Source organism: Monodelphis domestica, chromosome 5 (genome assembly GCF_027887165.1).
Source record: "Monodelphis domestica isolate mMonDom1 chromosome 5, mMonDom1.pri, whole genome shotgun sequence".
NCBI classification, from domain to species: domain Eukaryota; kingdom Metazoa; phylum Chordata; class Mammalia; order Didelphimorphia; family Didelphidae; genus Monodelphis; species Monodelphis domestica.
Genome location: NC_077231.1, coordinates 223,666,328 through 223,681,434, shown reverse-complemented (window position 1 = coordinate 223,681,434; position 15,107 = coordinate 223,666,328). Strand labels below are relative to the sequence as shown.

Sequence of the window (15,107 nt, the reverse complement as noted above, 5' to 3'; positions counted from 1 at the left end):
ATGCCCAATCTAGCATATGCAAGGTTTTTGTTACATTCAACCTAAGAATCTATCATCCTTATAATTTCCTTCAGTAATTCCTTGAACAAACAATTAGATGTTAAGGGCCTGTTGTATACCAAGTGGCATATTATGTTGAGGCAGAAGCAAAGATCTTGGACTTTGCTTTCCATCTTTAAGTCTATATATGAATGGGAAAATGAAATACAAATATAAATAACTAGAATATATAATATTAGAGAATCACAAAACCTGTGTTGTAAGGGATCTCAGATACCATCTAGCTGAATCCAGACTTGAACATAAATAGCCTTACAAAGTAGCTCAAATTGTTGTGTAGATTTCCAAATAATCTCCACTGAGTTGGAGCCCACTACTACATCTGAAGGCAGCCCAGATTCCTTTGTATCCACATTTTCCTTAGATAAAACCCAAATTGTCTCACTCTATCTTCCACCAATTATGCCTAATTTTACCTTCTAAGGCCTAACAGAATAAATAACTTCTCTTCTATCTAATGACTCAGTTGAATACTCCAGTAAAGCTTTTATGTTCTCCATTCCAAAGTGGGTCATTCTGTAGCAATGTACAAGGTATTTTCTTTAAAAATACCATACTAATTTGGTCAATAAAGCTTCTTATGATACACAATAAAGGCCTTGGTCTTTATGCTACCCAATGACCATAATAAGAACCGGTAGAAGGAAAACATGAGTGGAAAATGAGTTTGAGTACTAATAGATGGCTCTGGATTGGGCTTTTAAAAGAGTAGTTAGAAATTCTATAGGCAAAGAGGAGGAGGGAAGTCTTTCCAAGAATAGGTCTGGTATTAATAAAGGTGTACAGAGGATATAGAAAGCAGGAGACTGAAGGGGAAGGGAAAAGTAAAATGGTTTGGATGGAGTGTAGAGTGTGTAAAGGAAAACATGATGATGTGCTATATACGATAATGATAATAGCTAACACTGTTAGATTGTCAGAACATTTTAAATTTGGAGTTGCCCTTTATATTTATTACAATGGAGTCACTTTGAACACAAGGATTAGGTTCTAAATACAGGATTTAAAGAATCTTATATAGTAAAAATTATCCTTAAAAGTTGCTTAAATTGTCCATAAAGCATAATATTTATATTTAAATAGTATAATTTTCTGATTCATGCTTTTTCACTAGTAATTCCCTGTACCTGGAATGCTCTCCCTCCTCACCTCCACCTTCTGATTTTATTTGCTTCCTTCAAGACTTGGCTCAAATCTTACTTTCTACAAGAAGCTTTTCCTCATCCTCCCAAACAATAATAATGCCTTCCCTTTGGGATTACCTCCCATTCTATCTACTCTAAACATATGCATATACATATATCAATATATATATATACCAGCCCACATATACATATACATATACATACAACCAAAGCTGACTAGCAGGATAATTCATGACTAGGGTAAAGAACTCTTAAAATGGTTTCAGACATAAGCATGGCACAGACACAACCATACGAATTGTTGCTCTAATAATTTTACCACGATGCAGAGGACACAGAGGAGTCCAAAATAACACAGTAAAGGAATTCTAGTCAACCAGAAATTCTAGGGAGACCAAATTATTTTGAAACCCCATTAGATCTACCAGTATAAACAAAATGAATAGAATGGCTATTCTAAAGAAGAGGTTCTAAAGATCACACTCAGCACCAAAAGGTGCTAACAAAGTGAGAACCACATGGAACTAAAACTCAGAGAACAGGCAGCTTAAGTGGAAAAAGTAGAATTGTTAGATCTATTTAAATTGTTGTTGTTTTCTCTCTTAAATTAAATGTACTCATGTTCATATTGTGGGATGCAGAAAACCCAATAGTTTCAGGGGTAAAATGAAAGACTCCCCTGAACCGATCTGATCAGAGAAGACCATCCCTGATGACCACTGATAAATGGATAAAGATGGCATTCATGTTTCCACCCTTCTGAGATCTGCATATTTCCTCAACCCCAGACCATTCCCCCAAGTCCCTTGACCTCACCAGTTACAATGTCAACCTAAGGCTCCCCTTCCATCATTGTGGTTACATACTGACCACAAGCCCTGCCCAAAGTCACTGAAGTCACCACCTCCAGTCCTCCCAAAAAGTCATCTGTAAGTCACTTGTCTCCTGCCCCCTTTTTTGTCAAATACTCAGCCCTCCTGTAAAACCAATAAAGCCCCCCACCTTTTGTTACTTTAGGCAGGCAGATTTCTACCTGGAGCTGCCTCTCAGCCATCAACCCATTTAATAAACCTTTTTAACATTATTGGGGTTATCAACTTGGAATTTAGAAACCCCAAGTTTGTAGCAACTTGAGATCTTGAGACCCCCAAGTTTGACCTTGTCACAAGAGATTTCCTTCAGGAGAGAAAGCCCAGACTCACACTAGACCTTCAAATACATTAGGTGGGGCTAGCAGACTCAATGGATGTCAAGTACCTCCTTTTTTGTCCTGGTAGTTTCTCTCCTATCAGAGTCCTTTCTTAGATAGCCCAGCCCTTAGCTGCATCTTTCCTTTTTGTGTCCCTTATAAGACATCAGCCTTTCCCTGATAATCCTGTCTTGGACTTCTCATTTCTTGGTAGCCATTGTAAAGTCAACCAACCATACTCTCCTGCCCCCATTTCCCAAAGAGCTATATAAGTTCTCCATGTTCTCTATGGTGTTTCAGAGCTATCATCTCACATGGTGATTCCTCCTAGGGATGCTGTTGGCCAGAATGTCAGAGCCTTCAGCTCTGTGTGGAGGCCTAAATATTGAACCCTATCCCTCTCCTTGTTTTTTCTGACTATTTAATAGTTCTGTGTTTTTTTCCAAGTTAACAGGCTTGTAAGTTATATGCGAACTCCTTGCAAATTGGGATAGCTCTCCCCATTATAGTAAGACATCAAATCTCTTTATATTCTCAAAATAACTATCTCAAAAAGGCTTTATGGTTCCCATCTTTAAAATTTAAATAAATTAATTTGTTTCATTAAAATACCCAGGTAACTTCTTCCTTCCCTTTCTACCTTAAAGAAGCATAATTTGACAAAAGATATATGTATACATAAAAATGTCTTGCTTATTTCTTTTTATCAGTTGTTTTTCTGGAGGTGGACACAAAACTTTACAGATGAGGAATAAGATCATAGCACTATAGATATAGATTTAGAGAAGTCCTCCGAGGTATCTAGTCAAATTTTTTTCATCTTATAGATAAGAAAATTAGTTGTGTCTTGCTCAGATTACAGGGATGACCAGATGGGAACCCATTTTCTCTTTTAACTGCAGAGCAGGATTTGCTCAGCTTGTTTTCTTCACTTTTTTTTTTAAACTTTACCTTCTGTCTTGGAATTTATACTGTGTATTGGTTCCAAGGCAGAAGAGTGGTCAGGGCTAGGCAATGGGGATTAAGTGATTTACCCAAGGTCACTCAGCTGGGAAGTGTCTGAGGCCAGATTTGGACCTAGAACCTCCCAGTCTCTAGGCCTGGCTCTCAGTCCACTGAGCTACCCAGCTGCCCCCTGTTTTCTTCGCTTTCTTGAGAGACAGTAAATAATTTGCCAATGGTCACAATGCTAATAAACATCAAAGGTCATATTCGAACTTGAATTTCTCTCAACACCAGCTTCCTACATTCTTTCCACTTCCCATACTGTTTTTATTTGAATAAGAGGATGCTTAAAAACTGAGGTGTTGGGGCTTAGGAAGAGTGAAGTTTCCTTAGAATATTGCTCTTATTCTCCAATTGGTGGGAAAGCCAGAAAGACTGGAAGTTAACCAGAGTGTGGTCTGTGCATGTTTGCATTCAGGCAGAAGTAAGTACCTCCCAAAGTACTAAGTGCTATTCATATACTTTAATGTGCTTTGCATGTAATGTCCTTTAAATGTATTGTGTTTCATTGCATTCCTATTACACTGAAGTTCTACCAGGCTGTTTATCTACATGACATAAATTGAGTAGCATTTCATTTATCAGAACAAAGAAATTGCTTTTTTTCTCCAATGTTTCATCATGTTCAACAACTAATGTAAATCCATTCTTTTTAAATGAGATCATCTATATACTTCCTCCTGTGGTCCCAAGATGGAATAGTTCTTTAATTCAATTTAAACAACTAAAGTCAATCTTCATGAAATATTTAAATTTTTTTCAGGTTCGACTTAAGAAAATATAATGGTGCTAATTTCTTTGCTTGATTTTTAATGATCTACCTTTTTAATGTCAACATATATAAAAAGGAAATGAACCAATTTTCCTACTATGAAATATCAGTCATGGAAAAATTTGAATGCGCTATCATTTCCTCATAGGATTTGATGGCTTTACTCAAAATGTATCAAAAAATAATCTAATTAAAATTAACAAATGATTAACTTGGCAAAATAAGTGCAAACAGGACCAGGATTTATATATTTGTTCAGTGTTCTTTACCTCTGTGCACTTCTTAGTTACATCTATATATGAATATCTATTTCTACAGGTTTGTTGAGTGAGATTCTCTAGAATATTAATTTAAAAACTGAACTTAAAATTAGAACCTTAATATTTTAATTTTTATTAGCAAATGATAGGAACCTTATACATGCATAGATTTAAATATCATTAGTGTAAAATTTGTCCTGCTCACAAAAACTCTGAATTAAATTTGGCATCATTGACAGAGTTTGCCCTACCACTAAAGTCACTGAAATGGAAAATGAACTAGGCACTAAAATTTTACAACACACAATATATGTATTACCAGGGAGGAAAACCTTTTTGAATGGGTCGCTACTATAATATGCAGATAAGTTAACTAGTATCAGAACAAACAACTTTAAGCTTTCAATTCCTTGCTTTGTCTGCTTATGACTATCACGTTGGCAGAAATAATGCCAGATGCAAGGTTGGCATTTAATACAAGAGGGTAAAACACTGACCAAAAGGTTCTTTTCTGATAAGATGTATCATATACATATAATAAAATTATATGAGACTGTGCACACAGATACACACATATATATATATGATTGCATGTACATATTTTGTATGTTTTTGTATGTATAAAGATAGCATTATTTATGACCCAAAAACGACTGTGCAAAAAGCACATTCTTGCAGAATATTTTCAGTGGCCCTAGGCTTCTCTCTGATGTCCCATCTTTTAATCATTAATATTTTCCCAGTGAGTGAGAGTATGAATGAATGAATGAAAAGGTATTTATTAAATGTTTCCATATACCCAGCACTGTGCCAAATGGGGATTATAGAAACATAAGACAAACACTCTTGTATTCAAGTTTATATTCCAATAGATAACACCTAAGGGGCTTGTGGCTAGGGATTTTGGACTGACAAGTCATGAGATTGTAGATGAAGCCATAGGAATAGTAGTCATAGTGTATGGTTGAAAGCAATGGAATATGATCATTTCTCTAAATTAAAACTGCTATTGGAAAATGGACAGATACTAAGTAAGTGTAAGGAGACTGAAATGCATTACTAAAAATGACTCACACAGGAGGATAAGAGACATCAGCCATGACATGCATGAAAGAAGGATGGCTACTTAGCAAAAGTAATGCATAACAGATCAAAATTCTGAGTTCTGCAGTGGTATTTATGAAATATTATAAGACATGCACACACACACATACACAAACAATATCTCGAATGTTGAGTAGATATACTAATGGAAGATTTATGGAAGAACAAGGAAAAGAACTGCACAGAATGAGAAATCATTGGTGGGTGAAGTTGCAAGATTGCAAAGAGTACCTAACTGACATCATAGATCCATCACAGCTCTTCTAAATATTAAATTTAGTGAGTAAAAGTATACTTCTAAATGAAACAAAACTGCTAGTGAAATGTTTTTGTTTTTTAAAAAATAGCCTGTTAAAAATGAAATGAAGTATAAAAAGGTTAAAATATGAAATAAAAATAATCTTTTAGAGGTTATAGAACTTATAAAAGAAATTTTAAGAATTGATTGAAAAAATAAAGCAAGGATATTATCTTAGTTTTTAATTTATGTTTAGGCAAAGCAGAGAATAGCTAATGTTTATTTAACAAAACAGAAAAAATAATATCAGTATTTAATGCAAACAAACATAGCATCATTCCACTGATATTAAGCACAGTAGACAACAGTTATAAATATTTCTCTTTTTATCTTTTCAATTTGTGCATTTAGTAAGTAGAATCAATTTTGTGTACTATGCATCATTAAATCCTGATGTGAAAGTATGTATATGTGTGGTGAGAGAGAGAAGGAGAGAGAGAGAGAGAGAGAGAGAGAGAGAGAGAGAGAGAGAGAGAGAGAGAGAGAGAGAGAGAGAGAGAGAGAGAGAGAGAAAACAGACAGAGGAAGAAAGAGGGAAAGGAAGAGAAAGAGAGAACAGGTCTGTGTAGCATATGCGTGTGTTTCTTTTCACTTTTCTGCAGACCTGGAGGACATGTCAGAAGATTGTGGCTGGGAAAATTGAAAGCTGAGGTGGTAGGAATAAAATCTTTGAATGATAATCCCTGTTTGCTAGTTTCATGAGAAAAAAGGATTATGGGAAGTTAGGTGTAGCTCATTTCTCTTCTATAAAACTAGAATTTGTTAGGAGGGGGAACAAAAATAAACAAATAAACAAGATGAAGACAACAACAAGGAAACTTTGACTATTGCTTAAACCTTCTGGCTGATTTTGACAGGAAACTGAGTTACAACAAAACATCTTATAAGCTTAAGCATGGTCCTCATATTGGTGGATATTGATTGTATTAACTGGTTTTCATTTATTTGGTAACAAATTCTATGAAAAGTCATAGTTCTCCCATTTTCTTCACTCAAAACCACTCTTCCTACTGAATGAACAATGGCTTAACAGCTTTCATGACGTTTCAAATATTGTATATCACTGTGTAAAAAGGAAGTTGGCATAGTTAAACATCTCAAATATTGAGTAAAAAAATCGCTTACCTGTCTATAATGGCACACATGTCAATACTGACATTAGCAAAGCTGCCTGGCTTTCTTTGTTCTATTTCATGTAAATTGACAAGCTGATCATCCACCTGGATGAGCTGCATACAGCCCTGGAATGAAGCCTGAAGTACAGAGTGATCTGAGGTATTCATCTGTGTAAGAAAACCTGTGAAATGGAAGAAAGAAATATTGAGTTCTGCTGGTGACAGACTGTACTAAAATGCCAACAGGTATCTTTCCTAATGATAACCAGAGCCTCCAAATTATATCTTTCCTTCAAATCTGATAATCTCAGGACTGATGGACATTAGAGATATTCAAGGTGAATCACTCATTTTCCAGATGAGGACATTTGGAACCAGAGAGGACTTGCTCAAGGTCAAAAACCAATTAGATGCCAAGTGCCTGTTCAGCAGTTTTATGGCTCAGGATCTAGGACTCAGTGTCCACTCAGTATCCACTTTGTTAGATAGCATACTGGCTGAGTCAGAGGCCTTGAGTTCAAATCTCCTATGAAATGAATATTACTTATATGACCACTTTTATATAATGAAAGGGTTAGCGTATATGGTCTCCAAGGCTCTACCCTATGGCTATGACTCTATGAATTAAAACAAATATTACACATGAATAAATTTGTATTGATGACAATTCCCCTTCTAAAGACTGAAACCTGGAGATAGGTGGATTGCTTTGGAGGATATGAACTCTTTTCCTATCATAAGAGAGGATGAGTGAACAAAATACTTCCTATTCCTCCCCATTTTATAAACTGTGATATCTTTCCCTGGTTTCTTGACAATTGCTTGATTCTATCTTTCCTCCTTCTATATACACTTGATTCTGGCTTTTCAAAGTGTGAAGAAGAGAAAGGGAAGATAGGCTTCAGACCTTTATTAATCTTCTATTACCTCTTTGTGCCTATTTCCCTAGAAACTCTGCTCTTTGCAGATAGCTGTCTAAAATGGTCAACTAATCCAGGTTATATATTATCTCACCCGGGTAAGATATTTTCATTTCAACAGGAGCCTTATGCCTTAATTTAGTACTCATTTAAAATAAGGCTCATTTTTATGACATTTTTTAGATATAACTTTCATAAAATATGCACATATATTCTTAGGGCTAAAAATGTTAATGGATGAGTCTAAAATGAAAAGTGAATGCTACAGCTCTTCTGAGATAGATACCTAAAATCTGAAAGGCAAACTATGATATACTTTTGACCTTTTGTTGTTTAGTATGTTTAAAAGAATAGAATAATGATCATGTATCATATTTTTCTACTAATATCTTTATGGACAAGAAGTTTATATTGAGAATACTATAGTCAAATTGTAGAGTTAAGCAAAAGTTGTTAAGTTTAAATATTCCAGAATTTTTCTTTTCCATGAATGAATCTAGGAAATTGCTGTTTGCTTGAATGAATAAATGGATGAGTAAAAAAAAAAATCCTACTGAATGTTAATTGTCCTAAGGCCTGGGGTTACAAATAGAAAAGCCAGACCGTCCCTATTCTCAAGGGCTTCACATTCTAAGTGAGGTTGACAACACAGAGGGAGAAAGAAGTATCCACCAGAGCTAGCTGCAGGAAGGGTAACAAGGCCCAGAGGGGCTCAGGGTCCATTGCTCAGGCATCTGAGGAATGTAGTAGAAAGCTAAATGCCAGGACTCAGTAGATCTTGTAAGTTACAAATGTATTTCATTCTAAAATTATTAAGATAATAAAAATATTCATAAAGAATAGGTAGGGGCTCATGGAATTATATAAAACCAGATTTATTATAATAGTAAAAACTTATTTATAAGAATAATTTTCTGGGGTGTCCCAGTGTATCTGAAGGATGACAGGGAATAAAAACACCAGAATTCTTTGATCACTTCTCTATTACTAAGGAAGGAAGGAAAATCTCAATTAAGGATTGCATAAAGGAATTCTCATTCCATCAGTCAGTAAACATTTATTAAGCACCTGCTCTGTGACAGGTAGTAACCTTTTCCGTCCATCATGTTAACTTACAGAGCTTACATTCTTATTAAAATAACAACATAAAAAAACTTCATTGTATTTGAAGATCTACATCTATACACACACATCTGTGTGTATAGATATATGGATGGATGAATAGATAGATAGAGGTTTGCTTTTTTAAAAAATCAGTTAATAGTTCAGACCTTGATCTTCTCTGGTGCCCTCTAGCGACTAAAAAGAAACAGACTTTTCCAGTGAGAAAGCCTCTGTATTTGCATAGAATGAGGCCAATCAGAGAATGCTGATTCTTTGAAAAGGTGCCTGTAGAGACCCCTGCATGCATCAGAACGGTTTTCAAATCATCTTAATCAAGGTACAATTGAATGGAGGCAGTGGTCTAAAACCAGCAGTAAGTGAACATCCAGCTGCAGCTCTATTGAATACACTTAACAAGACTGTCATTAGTTTTGTTTTTTTTGGATGTGCAGCCTCCAAATATCCACACGTTGCTTGAAAGAACCATTACAAAAAGAGTAGATCTATTTGGGTGAATAAGACCCTTATTGAGGCAGCAGCTGCATAAACACACATCAGAACAGATTGGGTATAATTAAGTTCATAAAACGGGCTCTCATCAGTCACTCATGACAATGTTCCTGGTAAGCACTGATCAATTTCAGAGTTTCCATTTGTCAAGTCCTCTCCATTTTTCTGCATGGGTGACATTCTGGAAGAATTTAATTACAGCATTTAATACACACATAAGGTTTTTTTTTTCTTTTCCTTGTCCTTGTTCACCTTTAAGACTTTAAACTAACGTTTATGCAGCTAAGGTTTGCCAAGCCATTTATATTGCTATTTCATTTGATCCTTACAAAAACCCTGTGAGGTAGGGTGTACTTGTGACTTAAGTACAATTATTATAACCATTTCATAGACGAGGAAACTGATGTTGATCAAGGCTAAGAGTTTGGGCCAGGCTAACATAACTAGTGGTTTCAAACTTGGGTCTGACGGAGTCTGGCACATTTTCCTCTACAGGTGTGACCAGGCTGCCTGGTTACAACTGATTTGTCCAGTCTTCTGTGATATTAGAGAATCAGGGACATATTTATTATACATTACACATATGCTGCCCAAGGTAGAATAATGGAGTCACTAATCCAGAACGTCAAAAACCCACTTATAACTGGAAAGCCAATGAACTGAAGCAGTTCTACCAAATTATGGAAATTCTTGAAATTCACTATGTCCTTTGAAGAAAAACAATAGTTGGACACATCATTTTTCTGCTTCATTTTTTACAGTATGTGTGAGGAAATGTTGCTTTTCTTCGGTGGAGCTCTTCTCTTGCTGACATATAAACTCAATTAAAAGAGAGGCATATTAAAGTCTGGAATTCATCATGCAGCTCCTTTGGCACCTTGCATAATAGGTCCACACTTGCATTCACATATATAGTGGCCCTGATTGGCCACTTGGCAAAGGAACAATGGAAATTGCTGGAAAGCACTAGAAATACTAGTCTCTGAAGTTGGGACTAGATGATCACCTGGATTATACACAGAACATTGGTAGGGAAACATCCACAACAGAGCAATTGATAATGATATCTCCTGGTTATTGTTTCTGTAGGTTCTCAAATATGCTAAAGGCTTGAATATGCTTGCAGGTTGATTTCTAGAAATGGCTAGGAGATTGGAAAAAAACAAACAAACCAAAAAACTTTGATTATCCAACACTGGATGACCTGTTCTTCTCCTGATTTTTGTACATGGCTTAGATTTTGCTCACTGTCTCCTGGCAGTGTTGATTAAATCTCTTGAAATTGTTCTTCAGTCATTTCAGTCATATCTGACTCTCCTTGTGATCCCATTGGAGATATCTTGGCAGAGATACCAGAGGTGGGGGGGGGTTGTTATTTCCTCCTCCAGTTCATTTTATAGATGAGAAAACTGAGGCAAGGGTGATTTTATAGGGGCACACAACTTGTGAAACCCAATCTGAACCCATTTATTCCTGACTCCAGCCCTGATACTCTATACACAGTGCCACATAGCTATCCCTTTCCACAGAGAGAAGGGTACCATTGTGAAACCTTACCATTCTTTGTCTACAGCCATAATGTGGGGAAAAAATACCCCTACCCCCTTATACTTGATTGGATTTTAGTGATAGTGATAGGTTTAAGATAATCAACATTGTGATTCTAAAGTGATTAGTATAAATTCCATTATAATCTTAATACAATCAGTAAAAGTAATTTTTACAAGGATTTCTAACTAAAGAATAAAAACTGCTTCCAACAGGATATCTAACCCCTCCCTAAGTTTTTACTTCCCTTTATCATAAGATGCTATCGGAATCTCATATCCCAATATGGTACAAACATCAACGCACCCTATCCTGTTTGGAAATAGTCATCTCTCCCCCCAGATCAGATGAGAGAGAGGTAAGGGTCATTTGATTTGACTTAGTCATTAGTCTAAAGACTAATATGGGCTTTCTGAAATGAACTAACCAATCAGCTTTGTAATTGGGTAACTCTTTCTAAATAAGGTCTATATGATGCTATGTCTTGTGATCTTGTACGGAAGTTTTCATTTTGTTATAAAAACCAGGTCTCAGCCTCTGAGCATTGTCTCTTGCCTGGGTCCAACAATATAATACATGTAAGAGAACACTTTTATTGGAGTACTTGGCCCTCTTCCAACAAAATCTAACTTTCTATCTTGACTTGGAGAAATTTGGCTTTTTGACTTTATTTACCTAAATTATCTATATGGAGTCTGTAGGTTTCTATTTCACAACAATAATCACAGGGTGGAGAATAATTTGGAGGATGTTCATTCATTCATTGGTTTATCTTTAAACTTTGAGGTACTATCTTAAGCAAAGCAATTTGAGACTCTTGCTTCAGTCATAGTAAGAAAGAATAGAAGGAAGAAGCTAATTGAAAATATCATCTGAAAGCCCAAGATTTAATTTAATTTAATTAAGATAGCTCTTTAGATGGTTTAGAATATGAGTCCTTACCCAGAGGTCTATGAACTTTAAACAAAAATTTGATAACTATATTTTAATATAAGTGATTTCTTTTGTAATCTTATGCATGTTATTTAACTGAAAACATTCTTCATACTGTCAAAGGGTACTAGAAATAAAGAGATGAAATTTTAGAATCAAGGTCATAATAGGGGGAAATTGTATAAAATAAAAGTGAGTTATAAACATAAAAATGAAAACCAGTCAAATTTATCAGACAACATAGCAAATTGAAAAACAGTTTAGGCTCTCATTTTCCCTAGCATAGACTTCTTCAATAGACTTTGATAGACTAGTCCCCATGTCATAAGTCTCTTTCTAATCCAATTCATTTTTCACAGAGCTTCATAAGTATTTTTTCCTAACATGCAGGTCTGATCATGTCACTTTTATACTAACTTGTAGAAGGAGCTTTCTATTGCTTCAACTGATGGAAAAATAAACTGTATTCCACAATTTTGGCAAAGTCACTCCAGGAAACACTTCTAAAATGTATTTATCATTAATCTCAATTCAAGCCTTTAAAGAAAAGTCCAAAATGTTATAGTACCTCCATGATTTCATATGTGTATTTACTCCAAAACACCTTTCAGTAATATTTATAGAAATCTTAACAAAAATAATATATTAAAATATAGTTTCAGGTAAACATTATGGAACAAATGTTACTAACAGGAGGCACTTAATCTTAAATTTGAACTACTCAATTTTATCTTTTTTATCCTACTTTTAGAATGGCTTTTTTAAAGGAAAGATTTCCCTTTGAACCAATACTTTAGTCCTTTCTAAAAAAAAAAATAAAGGGCATTTCCCTTTGATGAATTACAAACCCATTATTTCTGGGGATAAGGACAGTAATAATAAAGCTAGGAAATACTTATGTCCTAAATGGGCTTTTTACCAGGTTCTTTAAAAAAGATCTTTTGTCCTCTACCAAATATATGCCTTCTGAAGAGGACAATTCTGAAAAAGGATTAATATTTCTGGAAATTCAGAAAGTGAAAAAGTCCTTTGAATGTGCTTTCATGCTTTTTAGTTAAAACATAAAATTTTCTGTTTTGCTTTTAGAGCCCTTCTTATTCTTGTTACAACTCATCTTTTCAAAATGATTGTAAACTATTTTCCCTCTTTTGTATAACTCCAAAGTCTTCTCTTTTTCTCACACATGATATTCCATGTCTCTCATTCCTGTGTTTTTGCTTTGAACATCTCTTGTGCCTGGAATACTCTCATTCCTTACTTTCACCTCTTAGAATCCTGTCTTACTTAAATATTGAACCCAAAGGCTAGGTCCTTCATGAAATCTTTCCTGGTATGTCCTGTTCCATCTCCACCGCAGCTGCTAGTCCCTTCCCATCTGAAGTCACCTTGCAGTCACTTTTGCTCACGTATGTGGATACACACACACATTCATACTTATACACAATGTGTATCTGTATGTGAATGTGTAAAAGACTTACTCAGTTTTAAGTTACTAAGGTTGTGTTAGGATGTTTGGAACACCCTGCATGCATATATACAAGAATTATTGAGTCTCTATTCAAATCAAAGACTTTTAAAAAATTATTGATATTTTTTGTTATAAATAAATTTTTTTTTCTCCAAGTATTGCTTCCCCTCCAGTTCCCAAAGAACCACATCAATCTTTTCTTTATTAAAGAAAAAGAAGGAAAAATATTAGCAAAATTTGTCAGTATGTCATAAAGTCTGAAAATATGTACTGTGACAGACAACTGTGCATTTCCTCCTTCTAGCAATGAATAGGATGGCAATCTCTTCTTATATCTCTTCTTAGGGATAATGCTTATTCTTTGTAATTCTTTTTAAAAAAATTCACTTTTTGTTTAGTTTTGTGGTTTGTCATACTTTCCATTTAAGTTGTCTTCATTGCTCATTTTGTTTATTTGACTGCATCAACTCATATGTAAGCTTTTTGAAGACAGTGGCTGCTTTTTCTTTGTATTTCTTGGTTTTACACAGCTGCCTAGCATATAGCAAGTGCTTAATAAATGTTTGTTCATTTACTAAAAATAAAACTGTCCTTAGAAAAAGAAGAATCCAGGGTGGATTGTATCTGTCATTTACTAGCTTTGTGAGCTTGGGCAAATAGTAGAATTCCTTTAGGACACTCAATATTCTATTGCATTAAAAGGCTATTATTATAGCTTTTATTCACCAAACTTGCATATTAATAGTTGACATCCATAAGTAATTTTTAAAAATCTTCATCTTTTAGTACAATGTACATTTGAACCTCTTAAGAAAAGCCCAATTAGAAGTAAAAAAGAAGACAGCTTGCTTTGACTAAGAAGATATTATCTTCCTTCTTTGACCTGATACTAATAGTTGTCTTTCAAACTGCTCTTACACAAATTCATTTTAACAGTGAGCAGGTACAAATCATTGATGACATAATGTGAATAGGAAATATTAGTTCCATTTGTTCTCATAATTTATGTATTTCTCATATGTCATGTACTTCTCCCAACACATAGCTTCCTAAACTCTCAGGGTAAACTAAGATAGTTATTTAGAAACTTCTGGTTTTTTATTTAATTTTCTTTGTGTACTCTGATCTGAAAATCCACTTCATTATAATTTATATATAAGTATCATATATATATATATGTATATATATATATATATAAATTAAGAAACAGTTCATTCCCTCTTTTAAGTTACAATTCTAGGAAGAGAAGTATCAGTGGGCATATAGAGATGTGTTTATATGGGAAGCAAGTAGGCTCCTGAAGATAAGCCATTCCTACTGGTATTTATAATATTAAAAAAATACACAATTGTACTATTTTCTCAATTGGGGAGTGACTATCCTAAGGAGTCGTATGTGTTTCAAAAAAGTGAAGAAAGCAATTTACAAATGTACTCTCGGACATTGGCCTAGCACATTAAGGGAGAGAGCAGATTCTACTTGTTCTTTCAAAGCCTTTGAACAGTAATTACATTAAAGAAAGGCAAACCATAGGATTAGATCCAATTGCCCATTTTAGCTGAAATGTAGGCTTTTTTAAAAATGGCATTTATTTACCATGTGCCAAGGAAGTGGAAATATAGTAACCGTGACAAATATTCTAAGAAAAACATTTTTTAAGGAAATAAATGGTATGC

At 34.6% G+C, this 15,107-nt stretch overlaps 1 protein-coding gene across 1 annotated transcript in view; it reads right to left on the bottom strand.

The window, feature by feature from the left end:
* Window positions 1-15,107, bottom strand: part of CNTNAP2 (contactin associated protein 2) — a 2,768,972-nt gene that overhangs the window by 1,240,469 nt on the left and 1,513,396 nt on the right. Inside the window, exon 10 of the mRNA XM_007504517.3 lies at window positions 6,959-7,130. Within this exon, the coding sequence (XP_007504579.1) occupies window positions 6,959-7,130 (172 nt within the window). The remainder of the gene's footprint in view (window positions 1-6,958; window positions 7,131-15,107) is intronic.